Source organism: Cuculus canorus, chromosome 18 (genome assembly GCF_017976375.1).
Source record: "Cuculus canorus isolate bCucCan1 chromosome 18, bCucCan1.pri, whole genome shotgun sequence".
In the NCBI taxonomy this organism is placed as follows: domain Eukaryota; kingdom Metazoa; phylum Chordata; class Aves; order Cuculiformes; family Cuculidae; genus Cuculus; species Cuculus canorus.
In genome coordinates this window covers 693,561-708,681 of record NC_071418.1, presented here as the reverse complement: position 1 = coordinate 708,681, position 15,121 = coordinate 693,561, and the positions used below count along the sequence as shown (strand labels likewise).

Genomic DNA, 15,121 nt, shown 5'->3' with positions numbered 1-15,121 from the left:
TAACTAAGCACCTCGAAAGCCAACCAAAAAAAGTAAATGGGGATCAAAATCCAGTCTTTTATCTCCTCTTTCCCCTCACACCCCTAACCACCAGGGAGAAAGGATGCACTACCAATGCATTCCAACATGTAGTACACAAAAGCAAGATAAATTAGAGGATTACATTATTCACCACCAGCACACATTCAGTTTGGCAACCAGTTAACAGACAGAATGAACAAACCCCAGTAATCCAGAGAATGAAGTGCATTAGATTACTGCGGTAATGTAATGTAAGAATCATTCAAGCTATTGAAACGCTTTTGGAGTCTCTATTATTATTCCACGGCACTCCATCGCACCACTGACACAAGTGTAGGGAGAAGTGGCCACAACCTAAAATTCTAATAACAATCCTTCAATTTATTGTTCACTTCCAATTTAGATGATAGTCAAACAAACATCTAGTTTTTCCATTTTCATCTTTGAAAACAAACTGCTATTCCTTAGGAATTCAATTCTTTCTGACTAAAGCACCAAAAGTGTTATTTCTTTGAGCCTCTCACATTACTCCCCTTCATTAATGTTGCAGCAATGGTCACAAAAGAGCCAGAACCTGAGGACAGCACTTCTGTTACATCGTCTGACCCAGAAGCAACAGAGTGGCTTTAGGATGGACTCTTCATGCCAGAAAATAACCTGGCTTTGACCATAAACTTTGCAGAGGCCGTGTCTGTTGTGCCAGCACAGTTATCTGGAAGCAGCAATCACCCCAGACTACCCTAGGGGGTTTTCTGTTGAGAACTCCTCTGCACGCCCGTACAAGAGTGTCTGTCCAGTCACCCCTCAGAACATTTCCTACACTTCTGGCAGTTCAGTGTATTCCATTTCAGAACAGCCTCGTGCTCTCAAACCCCTTCTGCAGCAGCATCGCACTGATCCTCCCAGAATGGTGCTTCTCCCCACCCATGCGCTGATTTTCAAGTGTTAAAGGAGGGTTCCCCCAAAACCAGTAAGTGCTCCTCACTTCAGCATCAGCTGGAATTCTCTCCAGGCCTCATCTATTACAAGATGTGAGACACGGACTTCAGGCGATCAACGTCTCACCATTTTTAACAGCCTGTTGCTAAATACCAGAGAGAATTCCAAATGATGCCAAAGTACAGAGCATTTCCAGAGCTGCCACATCAAATCCAAGGCACAAGCCTTGGTTTTCATTTCTGCCCAGGAGAATTTTGGTAAGCTAATCCAAATTCACAAGAAATTACCTCACTTTAGTAGCGGAATATTAGGTTGCAAGAACTGGCTCAGGACAGACGAAGTCCCATGCCACTGGTTCCAGAAGTTACAAGGTTGTTTTTGAAAGCGTGCTGTTCTGTACCTGTCACCATACCAACACCACCTCAGGAAAGAGAGAACAGCAGGCAAGAGCCAACAGGGAGTTTGGGACTGAAAAAAAAGACCTCGCCCGTTCTTCAGAAAGTAAAGCAAGTCCAAACATCTTTTTTGGCCAAACCAGACAAAGGCAGCTTTCCCCGGGGAGCAGCCATGGCACCACACCGAGCTGAGCGAACCCTGTCACCAGCGGCTTCAACCAGTGGAGCCACAGGCTCTCCAAAGCACAGCAATACACTCCGTGTCCCACCTACCACACATGCTGATAGATTCCCCCTCCTCCCTTGTTTTTCCAAGGCCTTTGTGAGTTTGGTGATGAAAACGTGTGTTCTCTAGAGGGAATTTCAATCTTCCAATATAGCACAGAGTATGCAAGATACAGAGTGAGACATCTGCTCAGCAGGACTCTCCAGAACTCAGACAATGGCACACAGATCACATTCTCCAGCTACAGAGTCAAAAGCCGCTACAGAAACACACGCCATGTTTCTTCTGTCCCCAGTAGATGCAATTACTGTAATATCAGATGCGTTAAAACCGCGACAGAAGTAAATCAATCGTCGTCCACCAGCTAAACATCCAGCCCCACCGCTCTGCCACGCTAAAGCCCTCCTGGATCCAGCAGGCACGGCCCTCGCGCGCAGTAATCCCTTCTGGAATCAACCATAACAAGAACTACCACCAGAGTCAGCTCTGCCAGCAAGTTCACACCTGAAAGGGCACAAACATACCACAAACACTACAGAACACGAGAACATTCCCCGGACTCCAGAGAACCGAGGAGCTGCTGAGCAGCCAGGTAGGGAATCTCCCCTGAACACCCATGGGTTTCACCACCACTGTGGAACATCCTCATGAGGAAACTCAGAACAGCTGCCCGTGGGAGAAACTGAGATTAAACATCGCTGTCACTGACCTCCTTCGGTCCTTCAGGCCCATTCCTTTCCCAACAGGAACACTGCGACGGGAAAGCTGCGCCTGGAATCCCCACTGCCAGTGCCAAATAAACCCACAACCAGCTCTGTTATTTATTTTTGCTTTACACTTCCAAGTGTCTCCCTTGTGACACCACAGCAAACTGGTTATCAACAGTATTTGCTCTCTTAAACTTAACATTTGCATCAAAGAGTATTCAGATAGAGTTTAAATAAGCTGCTCTGACAACATCCATGTTTATACTGAAGACTTGACAAAAGGAGCTCAACCCAAAGGCATGAGGGAGCAGCCCACCAGTCTGCAGTTTGCCTCATTGAACACTTTTGGCTTAGCAGAACACACAAAAAACCCCCAAGAGACAAAACTGCCTTTAGTTTCCTGTTCTCCTGCTGACTGACTGAGGTCCCGAGGAAGCCTTTCGGTTCCAATGATCCCAACTGTAAGCGGGGATCACGCTTACTTACCACGTTGGATGCCGAGAACTGAGAAGCATGAAGTGCTGAATACTGTTATTCCACATCAAAAAAAGAGAAAACTGGTTATTTTAAACAAGAAGTTTATTTAAACAACAAGACGCTTTACTTGAAGGGAAAACTATCTAGGAACATTTGTTTTTTAGAGTAATTTACCCCTACTTAGACAGAAATTGCTCTACATGTAACAGCTACGTACAAAAAAGTTATAAAATTGTCCTTGGTTTTACAATGATAAAAGAAAAACATTGAAATTATCCAATCAAACAAGGTATGCGAGATTTTTGTTTTTAACAGTGAGAGCAAAATAACTTACTGGAATATAAAGATAAAAGTAGAAGGAGCATGCCACTAACGGAGAGAGGGGCATTTTCACAGAACCAGTTTGTTTTCCCACCCCGTCTCCATTAAATGTCGATCAAAACATACCATTGGCCATTTAGTTAAAAAAAATATGCATTATGTCTGTGCACATACACCAGTTACTTTATGTACAATAGAAGGAATAGGAAAAATCAGAGAGAGAAGAGAGAAAACTATGCTGCAGTAGTCAGGATGTGGCTGAACCAAGTCTCGTTTGTCTAACTGTGAGTGTGTCGCCTGTGGGAGCACAGTTCTGGAGAAGAAAGTAGCAGGTTCTTTTTTGTGTGTGTGTTTGTTTCAGTAAACTCCTCCTGTTTGCTGCTGGAACACATCAATTGTATCTTCATCCTCCATTTCCAACTGCAGCAGGAGAGAGAAAAAAGGCGTTCAGCTCTTCTCGGGTATCACTGCAGGCAGGGTTGTTCTTACATCTCCTGTCTTCAGGTTTACTTTCTGAACCAGCCCAGCCCCACTTCCCTCCACCATCATCGCTCTGTGCTCTAACCTACCTCACCTAACACAAAAGCAAAGAAACTACATGAGAAAATAAAGGCTGTGATAGTTGTCGTCCTTGACTGGATCCTAGTATAAGTTCAGGGTACATTCTGTGACTGCTATGGAAAAGACTGGCATTCAGAACACCTTAATCCTGTTCCCAGCTCTGCCACTGCACCTTCTCTCTCCGTTTGCTCTAGAAGGTGGCCACAGCCCTGCTCAGCTGCTGGTGCTCCAATGTGCCAAGGGTTCCAGCCGCAGGACTGCAGAGAGCAGGCTGCGATGGAGGCCCCGGCCCAATCAGGCAGTGAAACCGAGCATGGGCAAGCACAAAAAAGTTAAAATCGCTTCACATGGCCAATGATGGAACAAACTGTCAGCAAGGAGCAGCAATGCCTCATTCATGGAATTCCCTTTTCTCGCTGTATCTTCTACAGCTGATGTTCTCGAGATGCAAGTGTTCCCTGCTGACACAATCTGCACCACGACTGAAAGAGCCACTATCGCTAACGTAAGCTATATTCCTGAACAGTCTCGATCCCTGTTCCAGGAAATCTAACTGGTTCATGGCATCAACTGCAGCTACCAGTGATCCCGAGCATCAGCCTAAAACTGATGAGAGAAAAGCAACCTGTTGGCTCAACTGTCAGTATTCCAAGTCAAAAAGTTGCAGAGATTTTGGCCACACAAGGCACATTCTTTGAAGCAACGGCTTAGAAAATACAGATCTAGTATAAACCTTATACAACAATAAAAAAAGGGTCCCTTATTTCCTAACAAATGCCTCTGAAATACATCCAGAACTGTAGCACTTGTGAAGGCTGATTAAACACAGCAATGTGGAGCGATGCAGCTCGAGCCACAGTGAACTCTTCTGTTCATGGAATGGCTCTCACTTTAACCAGTTACAAACGGACAATCCAAACCATATTCAGTCATTTTATACTGCTCAAACAGAGCTTCACATCACAAAAGAACAGAAAGTTACTTCTGTATTACAAATGCAAGTTTGCAAACAGGACTCCTGATAACATCCTGTGAGCTTTTATAAAAAAATAAAGCCACTGCATCAGGAAAAACTCAATTCTTAACTTACCAATTGCACCTCGGAGCCATGACTCGATGAAGTGACAGTTTTACAGACCCACCTCTTTAATGTGCATCCCATTTTATCACCACAGCGATCCCGACTTATTATTCAAAACACTAAACAAGTCTTAAGTTTCCACTTCCAACAATTCTAAACTAGTTAAACCAACACAGTGGTAAGAAAAGGTCACATTCTACCACTTATCCACACAATCACACTAGTATTTTGTATAAGACAGGAGCGTCAACTCCTGCAGCGTGTTTCAAACGCGGCCCCTTAGCCCAGCCTCTGCCGCTTACCTGTGCAGGTGTGTCTGTTTCATTAATTGGCTGCCCATCAAACCGGAATCTGATTTGCCTCATTGACAACCCCTGGACAAAGACAATGAACACAAAGGGAAGTTGAGTCCGATGTAAAGCATTATCGAGCTTTCTCCCAAAGCCACCATTCCTAAGGCAGGACACGGCTCTTGCCTCCTGCACTGACTCCAAGGCCCTCACACTCTGGCTTGGGTAAACAATCGCATTGAGTCCAGCGACCCAAGAGAAGCAACAGTGCCCCCACCGACTGCAAGTTACCAGAGCTGCTTCCAGTACACAGCCCATCCCAAAGGCCAGGATTCTTACAGTGCTTTGGAATAATAATTCACTTAAAAATTAGGTGCGCCTCTTTGGGTGACACATGACAAGCAGTAATACTCAATGATCCTTTCTGATCTTCCCAATAGCAAAGCTATTCTGCTATGTTTCCCAGAAACGCAGCCTTCACCCCTGTCCCTGCAGCGGTGAGGAGCAGGCAATGGCCACTCTGACTATGAATTCCTACCAACATGAATTCAACATATCAAGGATTCTCCACACAGTTGGAACTTTCAAAAAGCACAGGAATCCTTCACTTCCAGAAGCTGCTGTGTTTCAAACTGGCATTCCTACCCCACAGCAGTCCTTTCGCTGGCCTCCTCCACTCCCCAGATGACTTCTCATTCTCGCCTGAGCCCCCAGATTGGAGAAGATACCTGGACAGCAACAGACCCTTCCACTAACACCCGCTTCCCATCCACGTGTCAGCTTGCAAAGGAGTTCTATGGCACACCGCGCTCTGCAGAGGATGAGTGCAGCGAGAACCAAGAACCTCAGCGGCTGCGTCTTTCCCAGTTCAATCCACTCTCTGCAGAGCATCTCAAACACAAGCAGTCTAGTTGCATTTGAAGTAAATCCACTAGACTGTGTGGTGCTGCTTTGACACCTCAGAATTGGAGAAGCAGCGTTCCCTCGGCCTTGCAAGAGTAGAGGTAACGTACAAAATTAACTTTGCGATGACTTTTGAGAAGTTATTTGTCAGGAAAAATATTCTAATCAGGAACATGAGCAAAGTTTTTGGTAACACTTGGTTACACGCCACCTGCCGCGCAACAAAGGCTGCGCGGGCCTTGCTTAGAGCATCATCTGAAGGAAACCGTGTGGCTGAGCCTCATGGCAGCAGCAATCGCTGCACAGCAACATTTGGTTCGAGCTGCTCTCTCCGACACCGTTTCTTAAAATACACATCTCGTCTTTCAAAAGCGTTGGGTTTTTGCAGGTTCCTGACAACTTTCTGAGCTGAATAAATGCTGCCTGAGAACATACAGAAAACCTGCATCTTGGTGAGATCACCATCCACATCCATGTGTTTCATGGATGATTCTTCCCCCACTTTCAATAATCACAAATAGTCTTGATCACAGCATTCAAGGTTTAGTTAGTTACTTCCATTTTAGGTCTGTTCAGGCAATACACGATTTTCACTCTCCAAAGCTGCTGAATTCTCTCCTATATGCAGCCCCCCCTCAAAATTAAATCTACAGTTCACAGCTTAAGGACCTAAAGATTAGGTGCCCTCTCCAGGAACACAAATAAAACCTGACTTCTAGAGACACGTGGAACAAATGCTGTTACACATGATTCGAGAAGGAAGCACGAAAGAAATAAAACTTAAAGACAAGTCCATCTTCACAGAAACACCCTTTGGATGCCTACCAGCTTAAAAACATAATCAGAAAAAGGTTTCCCATTATAAAGATTTATTATGTTTTCCCCTCCAACTGTCACCTGTTTTTTTTGCTGTTGTTTTGGTTTTTTTAAGCAGTGTAGAAATTGAAGTGGAAGTTTTGGGCATTTTTTTCCCAAGTAACTGAAGAACGAATGATCCTACCAAAATCATCCTTCCCAGGACTTTACAGACAACTGACCAAACCTCAAACTCCCCAGAAGACAGCAATAACTGCACTTCACGTTGGGAAATCTGTGATTTGCATGCTGCAACATGAGTTTGTACACTAGAGGCAGGAGAAGAGAGCTCACAGCTTCAACGCTCACTCATTCCTCCCCAGAACACCCATGCAGAACATACCCATGTGTTCAGCAAGAGATGATTTTCCCAGTCTTTATTTGCACAGCAAGGGGTCAACCAGAGAGACATTTTACTACTCCGTATGCAAGTTAAAAGAGTTTGCTTTCTTCAGTGGTGAAAGTTACTTCAAGATTTCATACGAATTTTATTGCATTTGATGGCATCACTGAATACTTGTGTTTTAAAAAAGCCCTTCTCCAATTCCAAACGCTTTTGTAGAAACTTTTTAAAGGCAGGCAGTCATTGAAAAATTATGGAGAGCAGAGACAAGATGTTCCTCATCAAAAACTTTGGAGGGAAGTGCTGAAGGCACCACCCTCGTACAGGTACGTTTAAAACTGGCAGTGTCTGACCACAGCCCAGCAGGGTGGCTGCAGCTTCCACTACGCCGGCAAAATACATTTTTTTTGTCCCTCAGAGGATTAACTTGACAACCAGGCCACGAGAAAAAAAATAAAGCTCATCATTACATTCCACAAGCTGCTTCCTGAGCCGGACAAGACACTTCTAAACCCTGAAGTACTCATTGATACTCACATATTGATACAATACTAAGCTCATAAACCAGAAGTCTCTGACCAAACCAAGATGTAACTCGGATTTATAAATATACCCCCTATTATCATTCGACTCCCTGTTCTGAGCTCACACTGCAGGTTCCCTTTTCCATTCTGGTATGTCTGAGCAGCAGAGTAAGAGTTGCCTCCCAAGAGCCTACACCTACAGCAGGGATTTCACAAAGATAATAACAGAGCTTTATTTCCCCGTTTCCTGCCACAACTGCCCTCCATCACAGATCCCAGGAACAATGCGCGTCCACCAGCACAATTAGTTTCTGTTAAGCCTTTATCACTTGGCATATTTGGAACGTTTGACACCTCCTGTGTCTCTGCGGAGCCCACCCCCCCCCAGCCCCGCCTTTCCCGAGGGCAGATCAGGAACCGTACCTGTCGTTCGCAATAGGCTTTCATTAGTTTGCTAAGTGGTGTGTGCCTCTTAATCTTAAACTGCACCACAGACCCATCTTGCCCTGCCACCTTCAGATTAATGTGGTCATTGTTTTCAGTCTTCACTCCTTCCTGTTGAGGAAATAGAAGAAAAAAAAGAACAACACTTTTTTTAAAAGGTATGAAACAAGAAGTTAACATTTTACCAAAGTGCAACAGGTCATTAAAAAGGAGGTAATAAAGATATTACAGCCGTTCACCGATTTCAAACTTGGAATCGGGAAATAAAGGTCAGTACTTTTTATCTGAAAATAAAGTAAAAACCCACACAAACCCCCCCCCCCCAAACCCTGTTAATATTAGCCATAATTTTTGAGACCGGTTAACATGCAACGTAGCAGCGATGAGTTACTAGGCCAGCTGTTTTACAACGAATTTTAAGTTATTTTCTCTAAAGGGCACACTAATACTAATGCGCTGCGGTTCCCAATAAAGTAATGAAGTTATTTACGTTATTAGAACTGCGACCTCAGACACCCACAAGTCTCTTACTGCACCTCAAACTTTGTCCTATCAGCTGGGGCACCTCTGAAGCAAACTTCCAGACCCTTTAAGAGGGCTGTGCTGGTGAAAGTGACCAAATCTGAGCAGAACCAAGCTTTCTCCTTCAGATAAACCCCTCCCGCGCGGGCGGCCCCGTGCCCCAGCTGCCACCCGGAACCGCGGGGTTCAGCCTCCGGCCCAGCAGCTCGCGGGCAGGAGCAGAGCGGGGTCCCGTTCCCACCTTTGTGTCCCCAGGGAACCACGCGGCAGCCCCCGCCGAGCTGCGTTTGAAACGGGCGGGGGGGCTGAGCAGTTCCCCGCCGCCGCCGTTGTTGTTTTAACGCCGCCGCGGCCCCGCGAAGCTCCCGGCGGGTCCCGCACGGCCCCTCCTGCGGCCGGGGGCGGCACAAGGCGGGCACGGAGCGATTCCCCCGCGTCCCCGAGGCCGGAGGAACAGCACAAGGCGGATACGGGAGCGGCCTCGGCGTGAGGGGCAGGGAGCGATCACCTCCCCCTTCCCCGCGGCCCGGGGGGCGGCACAAAGCCATCGCTCGCCTTCCCCGTGGCCGGAGGAGCAGCGTAAAGCGGGCAGGGAGCGATTTCCCCGCGGAGGAGCGGCCTCAGCACTCAGCCTGACGGACAGGGAGCGATTCTCCCCCTTCCCCGCGAACGGGGAGGCGATTCCTTTGCTTCCCCGCGGCCGGAGAAGCAGCATAAAGCGGGCAGGGAGCGATCCGCCCCTTCCCCGCGGCCGGAGCAGCAGCGTAAAGCGGGCAGGGAGCGACCCGCCCCTTCCCCGCGGCCCGAGGAGCGGCACACGGCGGGCAGAGAGCGACTCCCCTTCCTCCCCGCGTGGAGCGGCCCCGGCGCGCTCCCATCGCAGCGCTGCGGCCCAGCCCGAGCCGCGGCGGCGCCGCCAGGAGGAGGAGGAGGGGTGTGGGGAGGAGGAGGGCGAGGAAGGCAGCGGCGCCGCCGCGGGGCCGGGCCTCTCTCGGCGCGGGCGGCCCCCCCGCCGCCCTCCCCGGGGCTCCCCGCCCGCCCGAGCCCGCGCAGAAAATGGCGGGGGGGGAGAACGGGGGCGGCGGGGACACGCGCGGCCTCACCTTGGGCTTCTCGTCGGCCATGGCGAGTCGGCGGGGAGCGGGCGCCTCACAAAGGGGGGGCGGACAGGGCCGAGCGCGGCGGCGGCGCGAGCGGCGAGGAGCGAGGGGAAGGCGGGGGGGCCGGGGAGCGCGCACGCAGCGCCGCGGGGCCGCGCCTGGGCCCGTGCGTGCGCGCGCCCGCCGCCCCGCGCCCCCCCCCGCGCGCGGCCCCGCCGCCTCATTGGGCAACGCTGGCGGAGCGCGGGGGGGGGGGCGGGGCCAGCGCGGGGGGGGGGCAGGGGAGCGCGCGCGCGCCCCGGCCGTTACATAACGCGCGGGGCGGGGGGGCGGGGCGTGCGCGCGACACCCGGGTTGCCCGTGCGGCGTGCGCGCGACACCCCCCCGCCCCCACCCGCGCGCGGCGGGCATTGTCCTCGCAAAATGGCCGCCGGGCCCGCTCCCGCCTCAATGTGTCCCAACGTCCCGCGGCCGATTCCGGGCTCCCCGCCATCCCCTGCCCCATAGTCTCTTCAGGGCTCCCTGTACCCTTCAGCCTGCTCAGGGTTCCCTGCTGCCCTGTGCCCCACAGCCTCCTCGCTGCACCCCGACACCCCAGCTTCCTTGGGGCTCTCCATGTCCCTACAGCCGCCTCAGGGCACCCCAACACCCTAGCCAGGGCTCCCCATGTCCCAGAAGACTCCTCGGGGAGCCCTGCAACCCTGTGCCCCCACTGGCCTCCTCAGGGCGCCCCATCAGCCTCATGAGAGCACCCCATAACCCCACACCCTGCCAGCCTCCTCAGGGCTCTTCATTATCCCAGCCAGGGCTCCTCAACAGATTCCCACCCCTCCGTCCTCCTCGGGGCATCACAACACCCCACATCCTGGCTTCCTCAGGGCTCCCCACCACCCTGTGCCCCCCGGACTCCTCAGAGTGCCCTCTAACCTCAGCAACGGCTTCCCGTGACTCCCACCCTCATCACGGATCCCCACACCCCGCTATCGCCCTCAGGGCTCCCTGCTGGTGCCTTCCCCCGTGGGGACCCCTCCATGCCACCCTCCTCTCAAGCTTCCTCAGACCCAACACGTTTTCCCCCCCTGCTCAAGGCCCAGGCGTCAGAGAGCCACTAGCGGCTCCTGAGGAAGGAGAGGGGTGAATTCACCCCGAAACACGTGTGGGTTCTGCAGAGGGAACCAAGCCCGCTGGGCTGCTGCCGCCCTGAAAAATGCATCCAGAATGTGAGTCCAACAGGGTGGCTTAGCTTCTCCAATGACCCAAGCGCAGGGTCAGCACCTCAAAAATGACATAAATAATGGTGTGATTCCTTCAAGATTCCAGTGGAGGAGGAAATTGCCAATAACTCCAGAGATTTCACTGAGCAGGTTCCCACAAAACAGATTCTGAGTCTATGTTCTTCAGCATTTCACCCACCACCATCTCTGCAGCGCAGAGGTGGAAAAGAAACAAACCAACGTGGCCCTTGTCAGTGCTCCAGGGACAGGTTTAACACAGGGCACTGCTCCGGCTCCTGTCAGGACACGGCTGCACATACACCCTCTGTGCCTGTACCTCCTTCCTCATTCTGCAGCAGTTCCAAGGTGGGATTTGCCCAGAATGAACCACCTGAACAGAATCCTAATTTGTGAGCAAGCACAGGCTGCTCCTCTCTGTGGATCCTGATCCCCCTCCTCCGCCTTTTGTCACATTGTTCACATCCCATCTCACCCCAGCTCGAGGGCAGTTTTATTGGAGTTGTTTGGGAATTGCACAAGACGGCAGGAAGGTGAACCTTCACCCAAAACCAAAGCTGACAAATGAGAGCCACCAGCCCACCTGAGCTCCACAGAACACAGGCAGGGAAGCCTTCTACCAGCTCCCTGCAGACAAGGCTCTGTTCTATTGTAAACTTTACCTCTACTCCAGGACTCTGAAGGCTCAAATCTCATCTAAAATGTCCTAGAAGCTTTTAGTTTAGTATTTTACTACTTCTCAAGGTTTTTATGAGTCAGTCCTGGAAAAATCACCGGCAGAGCTCAGTCCGATCCAGGCAGGCAACTGAGACTCAAAGTGATACTCTGAGCTGTAGTTTCTACTCCTTCCTCTGTCATTTTCCTTGATTTATCAAAAGACCGTTCCAATTAGTGTATCCTGCCTGTTTTCCTTACATCTAATTACTCGTGTTATTATTTTCCTATTTATTTAAGCTACTGGGAGGCAAGAAGCACCTGGGGGTAGAGAAAACACCACGCTGCTGTGCAGCCTCTCCTCACATAGTGATGGTGCAGCAGTCTCCTACCATCTCCCTCCACTTTTTCTTTGAGCTCTGAGGAGCGACAGGCGATGCCATTTGGACATTCTGAAATCCATTTAAGGTCCCTTCCAACCCAAACCATTCTATGATTATCGCCACTAAGAAGCAGGACTACACGTAAGAACAAGGCAATAAAGCATCTGAAACCCCACTCCATGCTTCTACTCTGTACATGGCTTTCTGAGGTGAGACTCAAACACACGGGGCACTTTACGAACAAAAGACAAGTGCCCATTTCCCAAAGGACCTCCAGGGCTATTTTTAGAAATGATGCAGCATCACAGAGAAGTGACCACTGTGAGGAAGAGCATCACAGGACCGACGTTTCTCCACAGTTCTGCTTTATTTTGCTCCTGCTGCTTCTTTCCGCCTCCTCTTTGAATATCTCCATGCTGCAGGTGCAGGAGAAGGATTCCTTTGGGAGGTGGGATAAACCAGGTTGAGGCTCAAGAGCGGCATGAAAGAGCTGAGCGCAGGGCTGACATGAAGCGAGATGTACATTAAGGCCAGCATCACAAACAGAGCAAATGTTCTTAAAAGGAGACATGGAAACACACGAGATTTCCTGAGATCGTATGGGGTTTCACTACCCCTGCAGAAGCTGTATCTGCTCAAAAAGCTGACTGCTGGGGCAACTGTCCCACCACCGAGCTTGCCACCAATTACACAGATTCCCAGTCACGGAGGAGGCTTCTGCAAACCTCCTGTTTATATGGCTTTTCTTCTAATGCAGCAGCAGAGGAAACTCGCAGTAGCTCCGCTGGATCTCCCATCCAGCAATAAACAGCGTGCTAAACCCACGCAGATAGCTGGCTAGACAACAGTGCTCGGAGCGAGTGGCGGGGGAGAAGCCACACTGGGAACTACAGAGGACCCAGTCCTGCAGGGCCCAAGCAGCAGCGGAGGGGAGCAAAGGCAAAGCTTTTTGTCTCTCTGAGCTCTTCTTCTTCAATGCAGGGAGATGGAGGCAAGTGAATAGGGAAGCATCACAGTGAGTATTCCAGAGAAATTCCATCTCTAGGGAAAAAATTCCACATGTTGTTTCTTAAAATATTTCCATGCCTTCTTTCATTCTGTACAGTAAGGAAGAAATATGATGTATCTAGATCTTGCAGAGCTCTTGGGCTCCATTCATTTTCTGGAGAGGGCAGGGAATCCGGGTGCTCCCCAGACTGTCCCTTTCACACTGAGATTTTCAGGCATTTTTAGGATGTGCAGCCAGCTATGAGCAGAGTGGCACAAGTGTGCGCTACTGCACATCAGCAAGCGTGACCCTACAAAATCAGCTCCATCCCCGTCAGAACTGTGCGTTCCTTTGCAACTAGTTCAATGCAAGAACAGAAAGCGAGCAGCAATTTGAAGGTGTAAACACGCAAGCAGGGCTGAAGCTGCCGTCTCAGCCTGGGCTCTGAGTGGGTTAGTCAGGCTTTGCTCTTCATCAGTATGAGTTTCGCACCAGGAACAGAAATGACTTTTCACCTAGAGCACTGCCTCCCTGTCCACGTCTCTGATGGTTCCCCCTGTTCCCCAAGTCATGAAACAGCTTTCAAACCTCCTATTTCGCAACTTAATAATGCCCCTCCTTATCAGGCCTCGACTTTCCCCCCCTCCCCCCCGTTTTGTTGTTCTCCTTTGTTTTTCTGAGTAGAAAAAAGTAACAGTTTCTCTGTGCCCTTGCCTTCCTCCCCAAACCTGGAGCCTGCACTCCAAGGCCTTCCTGAACAACACCAAGTTCTGCTGGCTTACACAGACTGGACAGGCAGAGCCTCGCTGACATGGGGTGCACGAGGTCTCCCTTCTAGACAGGGCCAGCCCTCCAGCAAGAGGACTGAGAGCTCTTAAGAGTTCTTACTAAACTTCACCTCTCCCAGGAGGGAAGAATGGTGGCAGCAGAAAGGGACAGCTCTCCGCAAGGATCCATCAAAGCCAGGTTTAGGCTGCGTTAGAGCTGTCCCCACTGAGATGGGCTGGCCTAGACCCTGGTGGCAGGAGACCTCTTACTGCTGGATTTCCACACATCCAGTTTTGATTTGTACCCAGAGCTGTTTTAGTAACACGCTGAAGGTCATTCCAGATCTAGAGATCAGCGCTAACATCCCCAAGAGCTGCAGCACCGTTTGGTAAGACAGATGAATTTGACTTTATACATTTGAATACACCCAAGCCCCCAACCCTCCCCAAAACACAGGGCTCTTACCCGCAGTAAGGATGTGCTTTCTTCAAACTGAGGAATCTCAAGTTTCTCAGGCAGACTTCTGAAGAGTTAATATTAAGTTCTTCTCCCTGCAACCACCCATTCCTCCTGCCTGACCCAAACAGACCCCACTCCCTTATCTCAGCACGATCCCCGTCGCGTTGTGCTCTTCCTCGAGACAACTGCTACTTTTTTATAATTGGAAATGATAGATGCAGCAGCCAATAAAGTGGAAAAAAAGGCAATTTAGCAGGGGAGCGCAGCAGCATTTGTCATGGGAGGACAGGGAACGATTTAAGCTATCTTGAAAAATTAATTCTTGGTGAGCTTCCCCGAAAAGCACGAGGTTGCGGAGGTTTGGCTGCCTCCAGCTGCAGGAGGCATCGCAGATGGGTTACTGAGTGGGTCACCGAGCGCCCGTTACGGGGAGGAGCTTGCGGAGACGGGCAGGGAGGGAGCGGGGCGAGAGCCGCGTGTGGCCGGTGTTGGGTCGCACCGGGTCACTGACACACACCGAGCCGGCACCGCCCGGGCCTGACGCGCACCGGGCAGCGCGGGGAAAGCGCCGGAGAGTTCTCCCCGCCAGCATCGACCCGGCCCGCTGCGGGCCCCGCGGGAAGCGCCCCTGGCCCGGGTCCCCCCGCCCCGCCTCGGTTCCAGCAGCCAGCGGGCGGCAGAAGCCTCGCTCTCGTTGCGGAAGGGCCGCAGACGCCCGGCCCCGACACGGGGCTCCCCCTTCCCCACTCCGCCTCCCTGGCAGTCCCGCCGCCCTCCCGGGCCGGCCTCATTCTCCCCGGCGGCCCCGGCCCCGCGCCCGGGCGGAGCCTCCGGAGCTGAGCAGGGACAGGCAGTGGCGCGGGCAAGCCCGGGGACCTTCGGAGCGGGGCGGGACGGGCAGCGCGAGGACAGCCCGGGGGCCTTCGGA

The 15,121-nt window shown here is 51.1% G+C and overlaps 1 protein-coding gene across 1 annotated transcript; it reads right to left on the bottom strand.

The window, feature by feature from the left end:
* Nucleotides 1-2,849: 2,849 nt before the first annotated feature.
* Nucleotides 2,850-9,870, bottom strand: SUMO2 (small ubiquitin like modifier 2). Its single transcript, XM_054083628.1, has 4 exons — nt 9,713-9,870; nt 8,067-8,198; nt 5,031-5,102; nt 2,850-3,506 (listed from the first exon to the last, which is right to left on the bottom strand). Exons 1-4 carry the CDS (start codon nt 9,731-9,733, stop codon nt 3,444-3,446), a joined length of 288 nt encoding a protein of 95 aa, XP_053939603.1. The 5' UTR covers nt 9,734-9,870; the 3' UTR covers nt 2,850-3,443.
* Between the last annotated feature and the right edge of the window lie 5,251 nt (nt 9,871-15,121).

Coding starts and splice junctions, on each gene's coding strand:
- SUMO2 (XM_054083628.1), bottom strand. CDS start 9,733: ATGGCCGACGAGAAGCCCAAG. Junction 8,199..9,712: donor TGGCCGACGAGAAGCCCAAG/GTGAGGCCGCGC, acceptor TTTCCTCAACAG/GAAGGAGTGAAGACTGAAAA. Junction 3,507..5,030: donor AAACAGACACACCTGCACAG/GTAAGCGGCAGA, acceptor CTCCTGCTGCAG/TTGGAAATGGAGGATGAAGA.